This window comes from Aythya marila (genome assembly GCF_965140915.1).
Source record: "Aythya marila genome assembly, chromosome: 20".
NCBI classification, from domain to species: domain Eukaryota; kingdom Metazoa; phylum Chordata; class Aves; order Anseriformes; family Anatidae; genus Aythya; species Aythya marila.
This window is the reverse complement of record NC_139061.1, coordinates 11,663,668-11,681,046: the sequence shown is the minus strand read 5'-3', so window position 1 is coordinate 11,681,046 and position 17,379 is coordinate 11,663,668. Positions and strand designations below refer to the sequence as shown.

Sequence of the window (17,379 nt, the reverse complement as noted above, 5' to 3'; positions counted from 1 at the left end):
TGAAACTATTGGAAAGTGTCCAGAGAAGGGCTACAAAGATGGTGAAGGACCTAGAGGGGAAGATGTACAAGGAGCGGCTGAGGTCATTTGGCCTGTTCAGCCTAGAAAAGAGGAGGCTGAGGGGAGACCTCATCACGGTCTACAGCTTCCTCACAAGGTGGAGTAGAGGGACAGGCACTTATCTATTCTCTTTAGTGACTAGTGATAGGACCCGAGGGAATGGTGTCAAGCTGTGACAGGGAGGTTCATGCTGGATATCAGAAAGAGGTTCTTCACTGAGAGGGTTGTTGCACACTGGAACTAGCTCCCCAGGGATGTAGTCATGGCACCAAGACTGTTGGAGTTTAAGAAGCATTTGGACTGTGCTCTTAGTCACATGGTCTGAATTTTTGTGTAGACCTGTGTGGTGCCAGGAGTTGGACTCGATCTTTGTGGGTCCCTTCCAACTCGGGAAGTTCTGTAATTCTATAATTCTATGAAATCAAATTAGTACCAACTACAGTCCCTTTGGAAGTCTGCTAAGAATTCAGCTAAAATCAAGCACAGCAGCCTGCTGTGGCAGAGTAACAAGCACTTCACTGATCTGAACCTGTAACACTGAAAGGTAAATTCTGACTTCATTCCTCCTCACAAGACATTAGACAAGACATCTTTCCACTGCACATTTCATATTTAAGATACCTCCATCACTATTTTATAATCCATTGAAGGTTTAAATGTGTCAATTCATGCTCTACTCTAAGCTGGGGGGGGGAGCAAAAAATTGGATGAATCCAGATGTTAGAACTACACATTCACATGTCATCACAAATGGTAAAAACATGGACAAGATGAAGAATATTGAGTGAGAACAAGAGAGAAGATACCTATGTTCAGATGAGGAAAAGCTTTGCAATGCATCACCAGGATGAAGGAAGGGGAGAGCATGATTGGATGAAAAGTGTGAGGAGAGCAGTTTACAATACAGACCAAGGCTGGGCTCTGATCTGAAAGAGATCAGCATACACCAACAGAGAGAAGTACAGAGGTCCAAGTTTGATTTGGCAAGTCTTCCAGCTGTTCTCTCTCTCCCTCAGTCTGTGCTCACAACTCAGATACATTTGGCTCTGGCTGGATCAGAGTGCGCTACAGGAATGGCAGTTCTTTCATGTAATTTGCTTCCTCAGTGTTCCAAGCATTGGCTGCTTGCTTTACAGAACAAGTTGACAGTGAGGCAAAGGAAGCTGCAAAGAGACCATCATGCTTAAAAAACCTCCAGCAGGAGGAGTTACAGGTGGTTCAGAAAAGAGCAATCAACACCACCATCTTCCCCCTTTCCCCCCACTCTTCCCCCCCCAAACCTACCAATCCACTCTCCCCTTGCAGCCTGAAATGCAGTTCACGCTAATTAAGCACTAACTGCAGCCTTCAAGAAAAAAAAAATACTTTACATTTCTCAATACTGCTCTAATTTCTACTGTGTTCAGAGTAGTATACGTGATATGTATGGTTTCACAGTCTTGAACTATTGCTTTAAAGGCAGTAGGTAAAATTAGATTTTTGTTGCAGACACAGTCTAGAAAGTGGAGATTCTAGTAGACTTTGGGCTAAGTTTTGCTCCCCAAACATTGAATAATAATGTTGCTCTTGTTTTTCTTGGTAGTAAGTTTCAAATCAGTTTACAAAGGAACTCAAATCTTTATATTACAAAGGGACTTAGGCATGGGTGGTGACAAGAAGCGGAACCAGTAGTTGAATAAGGTCTCTTGTATCTTAAACCCTTTCCATGGTTACCAGACATACTGCTCCCATTTACTGCTATGTGCACTGTTTTTTACCCTGATAACCATGGGTATTTTAAAGCATATCAAGAACCAAGGGCATGATGTATTAACAGAGCCAAGCCCATCTAATGGCTCACAGCCACTGACCTGCCCTGACTCTCTTGCTGTTTCTTAGCCACTGGCACTAGGACTCATTGGAGTCTTCCCCCAACTGATTGATCTGGCAGAAAACCAAGTCAACAAAGAAAGCAGAACATTTTCTGCTGAGTTAGTGAGCTGAATAGATTCAATGAAGTGTTCAGTGACCTCCAGAGCCAGCGCAAGGAACTGGGCCAGTTATGGCTGAGGTGGGAAGAGGAATAGCAGAGCCAGTAACAGGTGGCTCTTTTCAAGACAGCGAGTTCATAGATGAGCTTAGCAGCATTGTCAACAACAAACAGAACCTTTTGATCTTCCATTTTTTACTATAGATACCAGAATAAATGTATTTTTCATACTATGTGAGTCATTGTAAAGAGTTCCACTGAGAAGTGGGACACAGCTGGAGACTTGTTAACAATCACTGACCTGCATTGTTTGGGTTAGTAGAAAGAGACTAGGAGTCAAGTCCTCTTGGGAGGTAAGAATTCCAGGATCTAGAAGTCTAAGCAGGAAAAAAAAAAAAAAAAAAAAGAAAAAAAAAAAAAAAGAAAATTAAGATTCCAGTATAGCTTAATTTGTTCCCAATAAGCCACTTTCTGATTTTTTCTTATCACTACAAGCCAATTATCCCCATTACTCTTGTTATTGCTAGATATGAATGGTTTGTGGCAAAGAGGCTTTGCAGGTTGCAGTTTATTCATTGAATTTCAGAAAAACGTACTGCCTTCCTCTAATTCAAATGCTGTCCAAGCACAAAAGTATGGTTTGCCTGTTTAAAAGCAGCCCATTTGACTTAGATAACTGTTATTCCTCTCAAAACAAAACAAGAACTCTTGTCAATTTCTTTTTAAAATTATTTCAATGCTGCAGGCTCCGTGCAACACCCAGAGGTACAAGAGTTTAACAAAATTATATTAAATGAGGAATGTAAGACCTCTGATACTTGACACTGAGAAACACAAATGAAAACAACTGACACTGAGGCATTTTAGGACTTAGCAGAAAAAGAACAGTCTTCTACCCAGGCTTTTGAAAAATCACATTTAAAAAACCAACCAGTTCAGAACTTACCTTTGTGTGATGCTTGCCTTAAAAAGACGTCTAGAAGAGATCTTGTACAATAATATTAAGCCCTGCAAGGTTTACACAGGATTTAAATAGAAAGAGTTATTACCAGCATTCAGAAAACATCACGGTCTCATTATTTTCTGTTTTTCCTTCAGTCAGTACTTTCACAGCTACTGCCAGTCCACTGTGTTGCTTTAGGAATATCTTTCAACTAAGTTCCCAGTGGAGCATCTGATATTTTTCCAAGAAAAGCTTTTCAGGCTCTGAACGAGCAGTCCTTTCAGTACAATCCCTGTGCCCAACAACTTTCTACATAAAAGCCCTCATTATGAATTTTGAGTCAGCGGAGTTTTCTCAGTCAGCATGTGTTGCTGATCAGGCTTTCTTGAACTAGAATAGGTATTTCCTGTATAGTTTGCATGAAACCCTAAAGCACATTAAAATATGATGCAGGCTAATGACTACAAAAGAAAATCAAAATAAAATAACAATAAAAAGCTTGATTTGGAATTTGCAACTCTGTAACCTTTCCCTTAGCTGCCATCTCATTAACATATTTGTTCAAAAGCCTTTTCTCTGCTTCATTACATAATTTGTGTTACAAAAATCTAGATAAACACTCATTATTCCCAGGTCTAGATAATGACTTAATGGGCTTCCTCCTCCTCCTCTTCCTCCTCTCCCCCCCTCCCCGAAACAGGGGGACAGAGGAACAGAAGGTGTTTTTATTGGTGGGAAATTAACCACACCAAGGACATCCGTTGCATATGGCATTACAACACATTATGCAATTACTAATGAATGATCCTTCCCAATATCCCTGCATAATAGACAAGTTAAATATTATTGTCCCATTTTACAGACTAAGAATGTCAGTTCATATTTTCTGCATCTCCTGTACCTGCAGTTCCACACCTGGCAAGATGTATGACATCAGAGAAGAGCTCCTCACATTGCACTGCTATAAGGGATCAGTTGTAGTAACAGGTATAAGAAACGCTAGGCCTTCATCAGAAAAACCTGAAGATGTGGGTACTGGCAGTAGAATAAAGATATGTTATTCTGTTCCTGTTTCACTCTAGCTTATGTTTCTTCATAAGCTCCCTATGTAAAAATGTAGACCTGTATGACCCCCAGCTGAGATCTAGTGGCAGGATTTACCATTAGCAAGCAGGATCTGCTGCACCTGTGGCTTCTTAATGCTGTCAGTCAGTCCCAGCCATGGTAAAATATCTCAAGGGACAGAAGATGAAATCAGTTAATGTAGGCTTTAGGTTTCACTTTGCACATTCTTGAATGCTGAAGGGGTCCAAGGTTCACTGGGGGAACAGTGGGGCCTGGGAAGCTGCTGGGGCAGGGCTGAACAGCACTGCTGCAGGACTCAGTGAGGTGAGGCTGCAGGACCAATGCTGGGCTTCTACCTCATGGTGCCAGTGGGCAAATATTTCCCCTCCACTAGCTGGCAGTTCTCATTTGTGACATGAGCACTGCTCTGGCCCGGGTGAGCCAGCAGTGCCCCAGGGAGGTCAAGGTGGGTTTATGAGACTGGATGCTAGTGTAACCACTGCTCCAAAGGTGGAAGGGGGACACAGTTCACCCCTGCCCTCCCTGCTCACTGCAAACCAGACATGCAGCAACAGCCCCACAGCCCTTCTGCCTGGGTGGGCCGTGAGAACAATGGCCGTGATGACACCAGCCAGGTGATGGCGAGGGCCAGGGCCTGCAGCAAAGGGCTGCTGTGCGCAGACCTGTTTGCCAAGGGCTGCCCTCACTGACCGCAGAGCTTGAGGGTTTGTTTCATGGTGCTGCCTCTCCCTCTCTGCTGGCACCTGTTTGGACTGTGTCCTTGTAGACTGCAACATCATGATTATCAGCAATATATTACCAAGGGTAAGTTCACAGGTGGGCTGCCATGCTCCCTGCAGGTTCCTCTGCAGACAGGTGCTGCTGCTGCACTTGCACTGCTGCCAGTGCAGCTGCTGGGCAGGAAGGGGTGATGCGGCCTGAGGGCTGCCCACGACTATTGCCATGGCAGGCACAAGGAGATGCTGCTCTGCAGCTCTGTCTGTACTGGGCAGGAAGGGGAGGTGGAGGCCTGAGGACCTCTCAGAAGCAGTGAATGAAGAGAGCGTTCTGCTGCCCCTCTCATCCTTGAGGCACTGCTGGAGGGTGTGTGAGCAGACTCCCGCTTCCCTCCTGAGGGAGCCACCAGCTTGCCCTGTGCCCTGAAGAGTGCAGACATGCCTGGGTGTTGTGGGGTAGTGGCTGACCAGGGTCAGCCCCCCACTGCACTGGGGCAGGGTTGTTCCCCTGCCCCTGACTGCTTCAGGCATCTCCAGGCAGTGACCCTGCCTGCTGCATAAACCCAATACTGGGGATAAACTTACTTAGAAAAGGAAGAAAGAGAAACCTCATAGTTCCTCTAAGGACCACTGAACTAATCTGTATGTGGAACCCACACTAGAAACTCATGCTTATCTAATAGTGCTGCAGTTCCTTATTGAAAGATCTTTTGGGTAAGCAACTGTTTGGAGTGGAGCTATTGCAACAGATGCGTTCAGTTTAATTTCTTTTACCCCTCTTCTTGTAGAAGAAAGGATACCTAGCACAATAACAAGAAAAATCATGACAGAAGAGACCAGGTTCTGCGAAAACTGGTAATAGATCTTTCTCACTCTCCATTTTCTCTGAAAAGATTTTATATTAATTTTCACATGTCAAGGTTGCTGCTTTCTTGCTGCTTTCCTGTGGAGAGGTTTCTTGCATAGCCCTGTCCTATGCTGCAGGACAGCATCTGGCAGAAAAGTCATTGCACAGACACACCAATCTATGCAGTTACCTCAGTTTTCACTCATGTCTGATGTTCCCTTCTGTTGCTATGTTTGTAGATATGTGATACTATATGTATATTTTTAAAGATAAATAGCTCTCTCTGGTAGGACAGAAGGCTAAATGGGAGAATGAAGCATAGCTTGTTGTGTCTCTAATAGTTAGGCCATTGGGAAGATTATGTGAATGAAGGGGAGCACTGCAATTAAAAAGAGTCATACCTAACAAGGTCAAATGAGCTCAGCCTCAATTTTATTTGGTCATAAAGGAAAACCAACACTTAGCCTTGCATAAAGAGAGCCTGTGTATTTCATACTAAAGGGTTGTAGGGAATGCTTTGAATAAACTTTGTCTAAAACTTCTGATAGTTGTCTCTGTAACTTCTTAAAAGAACATTCAGACAGAAAATCCATTCCATTGTTCATCCATCTTGATCATGTGAAGCTCCTGCTGATGTCTAAAGCTGATTTTCTTTAGGAAATTTATCTTCCCTAAGAAAATTAGAAGAGCTGACCTTTTGCCTCTTCCTGGGGATTTTTATTTTATTTTACTTTTTTTTTTTTTTTTTTTTTTTTTTTTCCGACTCCCCTGTTTTGAGGTCATACTCAAAACAGTGCATACTGTTGCTAATTTATGTGGTCTTAACCTAGCCATTCCATCCATGCTAAGAAACCAGCATATGTGCTGGGTAGACATTAAAACTGCATAAGGGTAAGGCCAAGGAAATGGCTAAGGAAGAGATTCACAAAAGAATTGGCAGAGGCTGGGAGGTGAGAACAGCATGTCTATGCTAGCTTTAGTTTAACCATTTAATGGAAACAAATCAATGAAGACACAAAAGGCTTCCCTTAGTGGTGTTAACTAAAGTATTAGAGTTTTCATGGTAGGCTTGTGCTCTACTGACAACCTCTACTGACATAGCACAATATTCAAATTTTTCTTTCTATTGCCTAAATCCTCCTAAATTATAGCAAGCCTAGACAGGTGAACTTTTAACACAGTTATACCTTCATTTGCCTGTGTAGATACTCCTTAGGGAGGGTATTCTTAAACAGTTTGTCACTGATGTCACCCAATGCCCTCTTCTGGTATTGATAAAAAGTTTGGAATAATTTCCTCTATTTATGTTCAGGACAAGCAATGCCACAAACAAGCAATGAAATGCAAAATCTGTGTGCTGGAAATTCCCTTCAATAAGCTTCAGGAACACCTAAAAACATGTGCCAGTCGAACAGAATGGTGTTGGGAGTGTAACAAATATGTCATGTACAAAGACCAGAACAAACACAAAGATATTTGTCAGAACAGTGGTATGTCCTGTCATAAGGATGTGAACTTTCAAGTCAGTGAAGCATCTACTAATGCAAAATTTATTTACTCCACTGGTAAGCAAAATTCCTCATTGTTATGTACTGGGTCAACTCTGTTAAATGTTGATGAAAATCCTCCTGCCTTCTCTACAGTTCTCAGTAATGCAGGTTGAAGGATATTGTTGTTTAACCAACCACAGTGAAAGGGACAAGTGTTGCTTTCTATTATGCTGGTTATTGTAAAGCCAGAATGATTCCACTGACTGCTGGCTCATTGGCCATGTTCTGTTATGCTGCCCGTATAGGCTGGAAGTGAAATTCCTTCTGTCAGAAAATAACTGGATCTTCCTCTTTCTACTTGTCACACAGAGCAAAAATGATTTAAAATTTCTGAATACTTCATAAAGCCACTTATTTCTTGAAGTTGAGAACAGCTTTATTAGGCCTAAGGTACTGAACAGAGTACGTCAAAAAAAAAAAAAAAAAATCATGAATCTGGTAAAAGGTTCCAGAAAAGAACAGAAACCACTTAGTGTTCGGTAAAATGAACTGTAGAGAGCAAAACCCCCTGGCAACAGGGATATACACAGTCCTGGCCTAGAATAAGCTCGGCCAAGGCAGGAGTGAACCAACCACAAAACATGGTGCTACAGTGGAATTTCAAATACTCTGAAGTGTGTGAGAAGGGATGTTGGTTTAGTTTTGAGTGATGCCAAAAGCAAAATATAGTCACAGCTCTAATTCCTTCTTGGCTAATGGAATAAACATCATCTGTTTCTGTATCACCAGTGACCATAAGTGGATCTGGGCAGCCTGTGTAGATTACTTCTGTCTGCATTTTATTTCTCCCCTTTTATCCTTCTGACGGTACCACTGACAATCTTTGTGTGAGGTGCAATAAGTCATTCCCAGATGACCAGTACTCCCAACATCTGGTAAGCATACTTGAAACTGAACGAGAATGATCTGTGTTTAATTTCAGTCAGGTTATTTTTCCAAAAAGCTGTATATTAGATAAGAAAAGGCAGTGTATCTTGGCTCTTCAAATTAAGTTTCATGATACAACATATTCAGCTGCAGCATCACTATGACATGGTTTCTACTACCCTTCCCAAAGACTTACCTCTGTTGCAAACCACAGGATACCATGCAGTTGGGTGTAATGCAAATTTTCACTTCATTATTGTTTTCTTTTTAGCAGAATAAAAGCAGTACAGCTCATAAGCTGACAGAAGTTCTTGCTGGCCAGTCAACTTCAAAACCCAGCAGTGATCCACCACAGCCTTCTACCTCCCTGGCTCCCTCTTCCAGTTCTGAAAAGGCAATAGCATGGAAAGATCACTGTCCCAAAGGGAAAGGAAGGTACCATCCATTGACCTCCAAAACCTCACCCAAACCTTCAAAGAACAAAAAGATGGTTGGCTTTCCTTCTCCCACAAGAGGCAGACTTTCCACATCACCTCAAGCTCTTAAAGACACCTGGTCTTACGACTTGCTGGTGAACTGTGCCCACTGCAACGTTATTCTGCCACTTCCAACTCTTCAGAAACATGAGGTGAGAGGTGATGTATTGGATTCAGCCTCCTACATGCTTGAACAAAGAGCCACACCTGCATATTAATAAGTATTTGCTACTTATCCCCTCACTGCCCAGGGTCCATTTGCTCACATCTATACAAACAAGATCCGTTGCCTATTTTTTAGGCACCTGATTTTTAGGGAAATACTAACCACAACTCAAGCCATTAATTTTAAGCTCAAATCCTGGAAAGTCTTCAGTGCCACTCTTTTGTTCTGAAGACTGGTATTGTTCCTGCTAATCAAACACTATATCTAAGCTGTATTAGAGATGGAGCTCTAGATAATTTTGCATCCCAACAAAGGGGCCTAGCTGCCTCGCTACTGAATGTGATTGTGGGTTGAATATAATGTTCTCCTCCAATACAACTATTATTTATATTTTAGATCAAACATCTACCTTTGATGTCTTTGAGAAATGCTAAGATGAACCAAATATCAAACAGTGGAAAAAAAGGTATTGCAGAACTTCAGAAACCTAGAACAGGATCCATCATTCAGGATTATTCTGTACTGGGTTAATAGGAACAATTTTGCAGAGGAAGTGCATCTGGAAGAGCTAATACTTGGAATATCACAAAGCTTTTTGGATTCCAACACATACTGCATTCCCATGAGGTTCTTGAAGTGACTCTACAGAGAGTTTTAGTAACAAAGTAATGCAAAAGGCTAGTTTTTCATTTTAGTACTGGAATTAAGAGGAAGCTAGTTTAGGTCAAGAGAAAGAAAAAAAAGAATAATTTTGGGTTTCCCCAGCATTCTCTCCTCTCTCTCCCCCCTCCCACCCAGCAGAAAACATGTGTGAAGAATGCATTTTAGACAGCTGTGAAATAAAAAAGTTGATTTTGGCTTCTAAAAGTGTACATTTCACAAAATCACAAAATGGTTAAGGTTAGAAGGGACCTCTGGAGGTCATTTGGTCCAACACTCCTGCTAAAGCAGAGACACCTAGAATAAGTTGCCCAGGACCATGTCCAGACAGCTTTTGAAGACTTCTATGGAAGAAGACTCCACTACTCTGGGCAAGCTAGTTTCCAGCAAGGTATTTACAAAATTCATGCCTGCTTGCACTTAATCCAAAAGTGCCTTTTTCAGTAAACTATTTGAGCAAACACTGCTTCAGAGCCCTTGTATTTTCAGTCTTTTGCCTCACACATGCATATATATGTTGTGCCTCTCAAATTATGCTACTCTAAATAGGGCTACTATAAGCGGAGATCTGCACAAAGATTTCACAGAACAGATGTTCTGTCCCAGGAGTATCTACTCCAACTCTGAATGGAGCCTTAAAGAATTGTTTCAGAGACAAGAAGTAAAATTAATCTTTTCTCCATAGTAAAAATTGCATATTCAGTAGAAGCATTGAGATAATTATCCCAGACCATAGGAAGTGCATCTCTTTCATTCTCCTATCCCAGGTAGACTGTGAATCTTATTACTTATCTCTTTTCTAACATCACTCTCTGCTTTTCAGTTCCTAACAGTATGATTTCCTTTCAGTCCAGTTAATTAAATGGAACTAAAAGCAGTTGTTCTCAGTCTGTCCCTTTATGCTTTATTCAGTAAATTAGGTATTGTTTCTCCATCTAAATCTTTCATCTCCTGTGAAATTAAAGAAAGCACCAAAGTGAGAGATAGGGAGTTTGTCTAGTTTTGAATTACAGGACATAAGTCTTGAGGAAAAAAAAAAAAAAGGATAATTACATGGATTATTTGACTTGCACTGCATTTCTTTATATTGCACTGCTGAGTGATGACTTAGACACAGGAAGGCTGTAAAACTGTAACTTTAACAAGACTTATAACTGGGCTTTGTTTGTTTTACAGAAGACTCTTTCTAGAGAGCTCATGATTAAATTTGGAAATAGAGAAGCATCTTCAGACTGAAACTACAGTTCAGCTTTAGCAAAAGGTATTGCAGGTGCAATAGGTTTATCAATGAAGAATAAAAGTGTCTTGCTACTCCAGATCAAGAAAAAAGAGTGACTCAGGTTTTTATTCCTTTTTAAGAAAGGCATGTCACAGGTTTCACCACTGAAACCAGTGCTTTGCACTGCTTTGCACTGGTTACACCTTCATATAGTTTACCATTCTTAATATTCTTGGATATGTATCACAGCAATGGATCCATCTGTATAAAAGCATAAGCTCTCTCTCATTTTTTTGCTTTGGTGTCTCTACAGATTCCAGCAGTGCTGGACTTACCAGGCCTCCAAGGAACTCCTTTATTGGTCTTTGAAGTCTGTTTGAGGATGGCTGGTAAACATAATACAGTCTGAAGAGAGTCCATGAATAAAACAAATTTGAAGAGGAACTGGGCAGGCAGCTCATGCTTCATAATGTAAATCTTTATACAGAGAAAGGAAAACATTTTCATCTCTTTTGAAAAGGATCTTCAAAAGCTTTGCTGCACACCTACAAAAAGTTGTATCAACCAGAGGGGGCAGCTGACAGGAAAGGGTTGCTGCTCACATGTGTGGTTGTCATCAGAAGACAGCTGCAGACTGTTGTTGTGCCCTGTCGTGCCCTCTCGTGGATTAGCCTGACAGCACAGGGGGTCACATCTTGTACTGCGAGACAGGAACCAAAGTTGTTTTGTCTGAAAGTGTCATAAAACTGGCATTTGAGCTAAAGGACAGCTTTATCCTTGCAACAATTTTATCTATCTTATCTATCTATCTATCTAATCACCTATCATCTACCTATTTGAGGGGGGAGTGTGGAGGGAAGGCACAGCCTATTCAAGAAGCTGTATTTCCTTATTTCCTGTCCTTTAAAAAGCAACAGCATGGCTAATTTCGGGAAGCTTGTGCTGCAGTGTCATCTTTAGGCTGTTGATGGTACTGGCATGTGCTAAACCGCTTTGAGACTGGAGACCTTGGCTGCGGAGAGAGGAGGACCAGGTGCTCCCACTGGCCTGTGTCCAGCTCCCAGGCTGCACAATGACGCTGCGTGGGTTACTCTTCTGTTCTGAGGCGACAAAGCTTTTGGCACTCTTATAAAATTCAGTGATAAATAATGTCAGGCTCCTAGCTAGATTAAAGACAACAGCATCTGGATGAACAGACCATCAAGCCAAGTGTTGAAGGACTGGAGCACTCCTAAAGTCTTACTGTGACATGCTTTGCGGAAGAGTATGTCCCTGTATGCAGATCTTAGTACCAGCTGCTAGGAATTTATCTCAGCAAAAAGAAGGCCACTTCTAAACCACCAGAAAATATGAGCCAAATGCAAATACATGTACTTCTCTGAAGGCTCTTGAAAACACCTGAAAACTTTCTGAACCCTTTCTCCCAGGTTGAGAGATTGGAAGTTACAACTACATCAAATGTTACTCTGGTTATGGAGGTGCTGTGCTTACCCTATCCAGCAAGGTGATCACTTCAAAAATCACTTCAATGATCACTTCAAAAGCTGTAAAAAGTTTTTTTGTTGTTGTTTTTGTTTTTGTTTCCACCTTTGTCCTCCCTTTCTCAGAAATGCTTGAGACTCAGTGAAAGAATGATTTTACTACTCATGACATGATCAGTAGTCAGATAAATGGTGTTCTGCACAAGCATGCCACCCTCTGGTACCAGCATGACAGTCTCAACTCTGGCAAGTGATGGCAGTGTTTTTCAGGTGCCCAGCTGTTTTATTTTCAGCAAGCATTGAAAGCTTTCTGTATCTATGATGTTTTGGTGAAAGGTTCTGGTGCTCCATGTGAGGAGGAGGGTTTATCTGCCTGTGGACAACGCTGGATCCTTGGTTAGATGGAATCCCACAAACGGGTTATCATATACTATTTTCTGTACCATTTTATGCATCAAAGGAAGCAAATTGTTCAGACTACATTGCTAAGAGGCATCAGCACCATAATGTTAAGAGAAGCTCATTTAATATTTTTTTTCCTACCCCCAAGTAAGGTAGCTATAAATCAAAGGGCAACGATCATTCTTTTTAAACAGAAATATTATTCCAAACTCCATTGAGAAAGGTGGGTAGGATTTTTTCAAAGTCTATTAGAGAAGATACTTTTTTTTTTTTTTTAAACCAATTACTCTTTCTTAAATGACTGACTTTGTCACTGACACTTGATGAAAGTATATAATATATTTAAACATTTCCTCAGAATATCAAAACCTGTAGGCATGCCTTTCCAGTCTGGAGAGGGCAATGAAATGTGGCATAATAAAATTTTAAACTAAATTGCCTATAATTTTTTTTTTTGTCTTACAATACCAAGAAGATAAGTGTAAACAAACACCGTAACACATGAAAATTAATTCCATATTGAGTAGCTTATTGCTTCTGCAGTAAACCACACTAAAAATGATGAATGGCAAATATATTTTTATCTAAACATTTTTTTTAATGGCATTAGCAAATAGAAAAATATACAGAAATATGCAAATATATTCATGAAGACATTAAAATAAAATGAACATTATCAAGTTGCTCATCCTTCATGGAGATTTTATGCTTCAATATTGTGGGCATTATTAAAATACTTATAATGAGGTTGATGGAAACACTGGAAATAGTTTTAATTCTTCAAAAACCTGAGCTTTCACTACATTTCCATGCTGAGTGCTGAAAATTTTTAAAATGGATAAATCTGTTTTATGTTGCTTTTATGACATACCTTTACATTTGTATATTTTATTATAAGAAGTGTAATTGGAACTTCTTTGTATATATTTTTATATGTATATATTTAAAAACTAAAAGAAATGGTATGAATTGTGATAAGTAGAAGATTGTATTAAATAAATTTTGCCAAAGAATGATCATTACCTACAGTAGGATTTTAAGATGTTTATTATGCACTACTAAAAGCAAACAAACAAATAAACTTCCTGTTGCTGTGTAAATTTTTACTAGTCGTTAAACTACTATTTTGGAAAGGAGCTTGGAATTCTTGTGCAAATTTTGTGGGAATCTTTCCAATAGCATATCTCTAATCAAACCTATTGGCTAGTTCTCTAGTCCTCTAACTTGTGTACTTATATACATGCTACTGAAACACATCTTCAGCTCATACAAGCCACTGCCATGCTATGTTTCTTCAGAATTTATCATTAGTTTGTGCCATCTTCACCTGAATCCTGGGAGAGGGCATGGATACAGGGCAAAGTGTTCTTAGTAGTGCAGCAGGATGGGGGAGTGGCTGAAGGCAAGCACTGTCTTGCACTAGAACAAGAAGGTCACCAAGAAGAAGAACAGGGTCACCAGAGACAAGGAGTGGGAAGGAGTCTACATCTGAAGTGTGCTCATAAATTGATGGGGATATAGAGTTTTGCATTATTCCAAGCTTTGATTAAATTTATTCTTAGAAGATTGCTTTAATGTTGAGATATTTATGTGCATGTAAGTATAGCATTTTTGGTTTTTTATTAGACAGAAAATCAAATGTGATTAGCAAACTGAGGAGGAAATTTTCTTCTTGTAGAAGTAATTATCAATCCTGCAAGGCAAATCCAGCCTATCTGCCCATGTAAGGACTGTGAAGAATGAAAAACGAGTGATAATTGAGTGCCACAGAGTGAGGGAGTTTAAGGAAGGGCTATAGTCTGGGGTGGTAGCTGGCATGCCAAGCTTGGGGTTGGTGGCCAGTGGGAACCATGCTGTTGCCAGCATGGTAGCTGTGCCAGGCCCTGTCCTGAGCGCTGCTGGGAGTACATGAGCCTGGGCCACACCATGTTTCTGCCTCTGGTGATAGCAATAGCTGCATGGTCATTGGAGAAGAAAATGGAGGGTGACCAAAGGCATCACCTGCCTGGGCTTTGGGATTTTTGGGATGGATTCCTGGAAGGGGTCGGGGGGGGGGGGGGGGGGGAGAGGGTGGAATGGGGTCTAGCTTGTCCCATGGTGTGGCTGCCTGTGCCACGATGGCATACATGGGGCTGCCCAGCCTCAGCTGGGGTCATTGGGGTCATAACCACCCACAGCCCCCCACCCCATGCCTTCTCCTCTCTGTATCTGGAAGTGACTCTGCTTGGGATGTGCCAACACAGTTGAGAAAGCAGCTGTATTGACATCAGTGCTCAGGTGTCTTAGAAGGGGTAAGGGAGAGTGCAGGGAGTCACTCCAAACCATGATGAACAGTTAGAGTTTGAATGGAGACTTATTTCCTTTTGCATGATGAGTTGTTCTTGCTGTGCTGTGACCCTTTTTAGACCATCTATTTATCATCCTACAGGATTGAGTTCCCCTAGCTGGAAGTGAGAAGGATGGGATGGCTTGCTGTTTTATTAGCCTTTAGTATTCTGATTGCAATTAGTTCCAATGAGTTTGTTTACATTTGTAGTTTACATTTTGACTCAGTGGAGAAAAATTAAAAATCTGTTTTATCAAGGCAGGATAATAATCCTGTCCAAGCAGGATTAAGGCAGGTGGAAGTGGCCATCTCCTCTGCTTTTCTTCCTTTAATTATCATTTAAAATGTAAAGATAACTAATCTACTCTCTCATGCTGTTGGTGTGGATTATTTCACAGCTCTTCCCACTTGTGGTTTTAATAGTGGTATAAAATGCTAGCATTTCCTAATCAGTTAATTTGTGAGAAGAATCTTCATACTCATTTCTAGTTTGTCTTGGATGAATCTCACCAGTTTGTCTCTCTCTGAAATCATCTATTTGATTTAATATTAGGCTCACACCACTGGATTGCACATAATTTGCTAATGTGCTGTGGTGGGCTGCAGAGAAATGTTTACTCAAGCTGGGCTGTCAGTTATGAATATCCCAGCCAGAGAGAGAAGTAAATAAATCCTAATCTAGGAGATGCTACAGAAATCCTGTTACGGAGAAAGTTATGGAGGCATCAATGTTTATAAAATACATCCAAGAGTCAGTTTGTTTGATGGAAACAGTCACACAGCGTTGTCCAGAAGTTCAAAATAATGATTTGTTGCAGAATTATGATTTCCATAGGAAAAAAAAGGGCAGGCGAATATCGCATTCTATTCCTACAGAACTACATACAGATAGATTTAAGTAAAAATCCTTCATGTAAGTATCTAGATATGACAGATTTTATTCTGGTGTCATTCATATACCAGATACTATTTCAGAATGAATGTTCACCTTGGAGAAACCATGATTAAACTTTTGAAAATGGCACGTGAGCAGAGGTTGTTGAAGTTCTTCCTGAAAATGTCATCATATAGCGCTGTGTTGGCATTTGTGGCACAGTGACACTGAAAGGCAGATTTTGTGTTTTTTGAAACCTTTGCACTTATGCAATTATTTGTATATGTAAGTGTGTGTATGTATATATGAAATACTTATGTTGAAGAAGGAACATAGTCCATGATGGGCACACTGGTCATTCAGAGACAGGGGAAAAGGCTGCTTTTCTCAAGGCCTTGTCACTTACAGTGGCTTCTGCAAGTAGGTCACTAGTTATAAGGTCATTTGCATTAACAACCTGTGTATTTTGCAGGAGAGACATGCCAGCTTTTTCTATCCTCTTGACCATGAGAGTTTGGGTATTGTGCAAGTTTATTTTTCAGTCTGTTCCCTGCTTCCCACAAGTCAAAACCAGCAGGATACTTCCAAATGCTTAGTGATTTCACAGGATGTGGGGGTGAGGGTCTTGTTTTTGTTTTGTTTTTCAAACTCTTTAATTGCAGCTGTGAGCAAAAGCCCTCTAAATTGGCCGAGAGGCTTCTCACCCTTCTGTAAATTTGCTTTTTCATTGCTAATAATTCTTCAGCTTTATCTTCCAGTTTCTGTTCAAGCTGTATTTCTCTTTATACCACTATAATAATTAATTTATAAGCTCAGAAGTGACAGGCAATATTTATTATGGAGATGACTTCCTTGAACAATCTACTGGAGATAGGATTTGTAAGGAACCTTACATTTGATAATTAATTATGCATACTTACTTTTAACATATCTTTAGGTAATCAGAACAAAAGAAGACAGTTGTCTTTGTTAATTATCATGAAAATTTACTTATGAATATTGTAATGCACATTAGTGTGTCTGCTGTCACTCACAGCTTGAATACCTTTAGGCAATATTATTCTCCTCCCATTGTCACTGTAGCAAAGGGCTAATGAAAAGGGCTGAATTAGAGGTGCTGTTTCATTTCAGAAAAGATTATTCTTCATGTGGCCTCATGTTGTTTGTCCGTTTCAGGAAGCCAGATGAGTGTGACACAATTAATCATGGACTCAAAGTCAGCTTCCTGGCACTTAAGGTGGCCAAGTGCCTTGCCTCTCAGCAAATGCAAATGAACCACCAGAAAGAGCCAGCTCAACCTTTGGCCCTTCACCAAGGAAACTGTCATTAAATTAACCAAAGTTTAAAAGTCCACTTTACAGTTGCCCTTTATAGCACAAAGAATCTCTTTAAATTTCTGTAATTTGACATTCATCTGAAGTCAATAAGGTATCATTAAATATCTTTGTATGTGCTGCTAATATGCATAGTACTGGAAGCGTTAAATGTTTTTGACGCCTGATTACAGACATGCCCAAAGATCTAAGCTCTATCTTTACCCTTTGCTTCCAAGACCCAGTTTTCAAAAATGCTCCTGAGTTAGCTTGGTTGAATTAGCTTCAGTGACATAGTTAGCTGACTTTTTTTTTTCTTTTATTTTCATTATTTGTATGAGTATTATGCCTTCTTCTGAGTTGTGCTGATGGTCCTATCATTTTCAGGAATGAGTAAATGCAGGAGGAAAGTTATGCTGTAAAG

General features: G+C 40.5%; 1 protein-coding gene across 1 annotated transcript in view; it reads left to right on the top strand.

Moving 5' to 3' along the window:
• Positions 1-6,876: 6,876 nt before the first annotated feature.
• Positions 6,877-17,379, top strand: part of XAF1 (XIAP associated factor 1) — a gene marked incomplete at both ends in the record, with an annotated part of 48,447 nt that continues 37,944 nt past the window's right edge. The window contains 4 exons of the mRNA XM_082776708.1: positions 6,877-7,186; positions 7,979-8,046; positions 8,313-8,666; positions 10,873-10,948. Of these exons, the coding sequence (XP_082632834.1) occupies positions 6,877-7,186; positions 7,979-8,046; positions 8,313-8,666; positions 10,873-10,948 (808 nt within the window). The remainder of the gene's footprint in view (positions 7,187-7,978; positions 8,047-8,312; positions 8,667-10,872; positions 10,949-17,379) is intronic.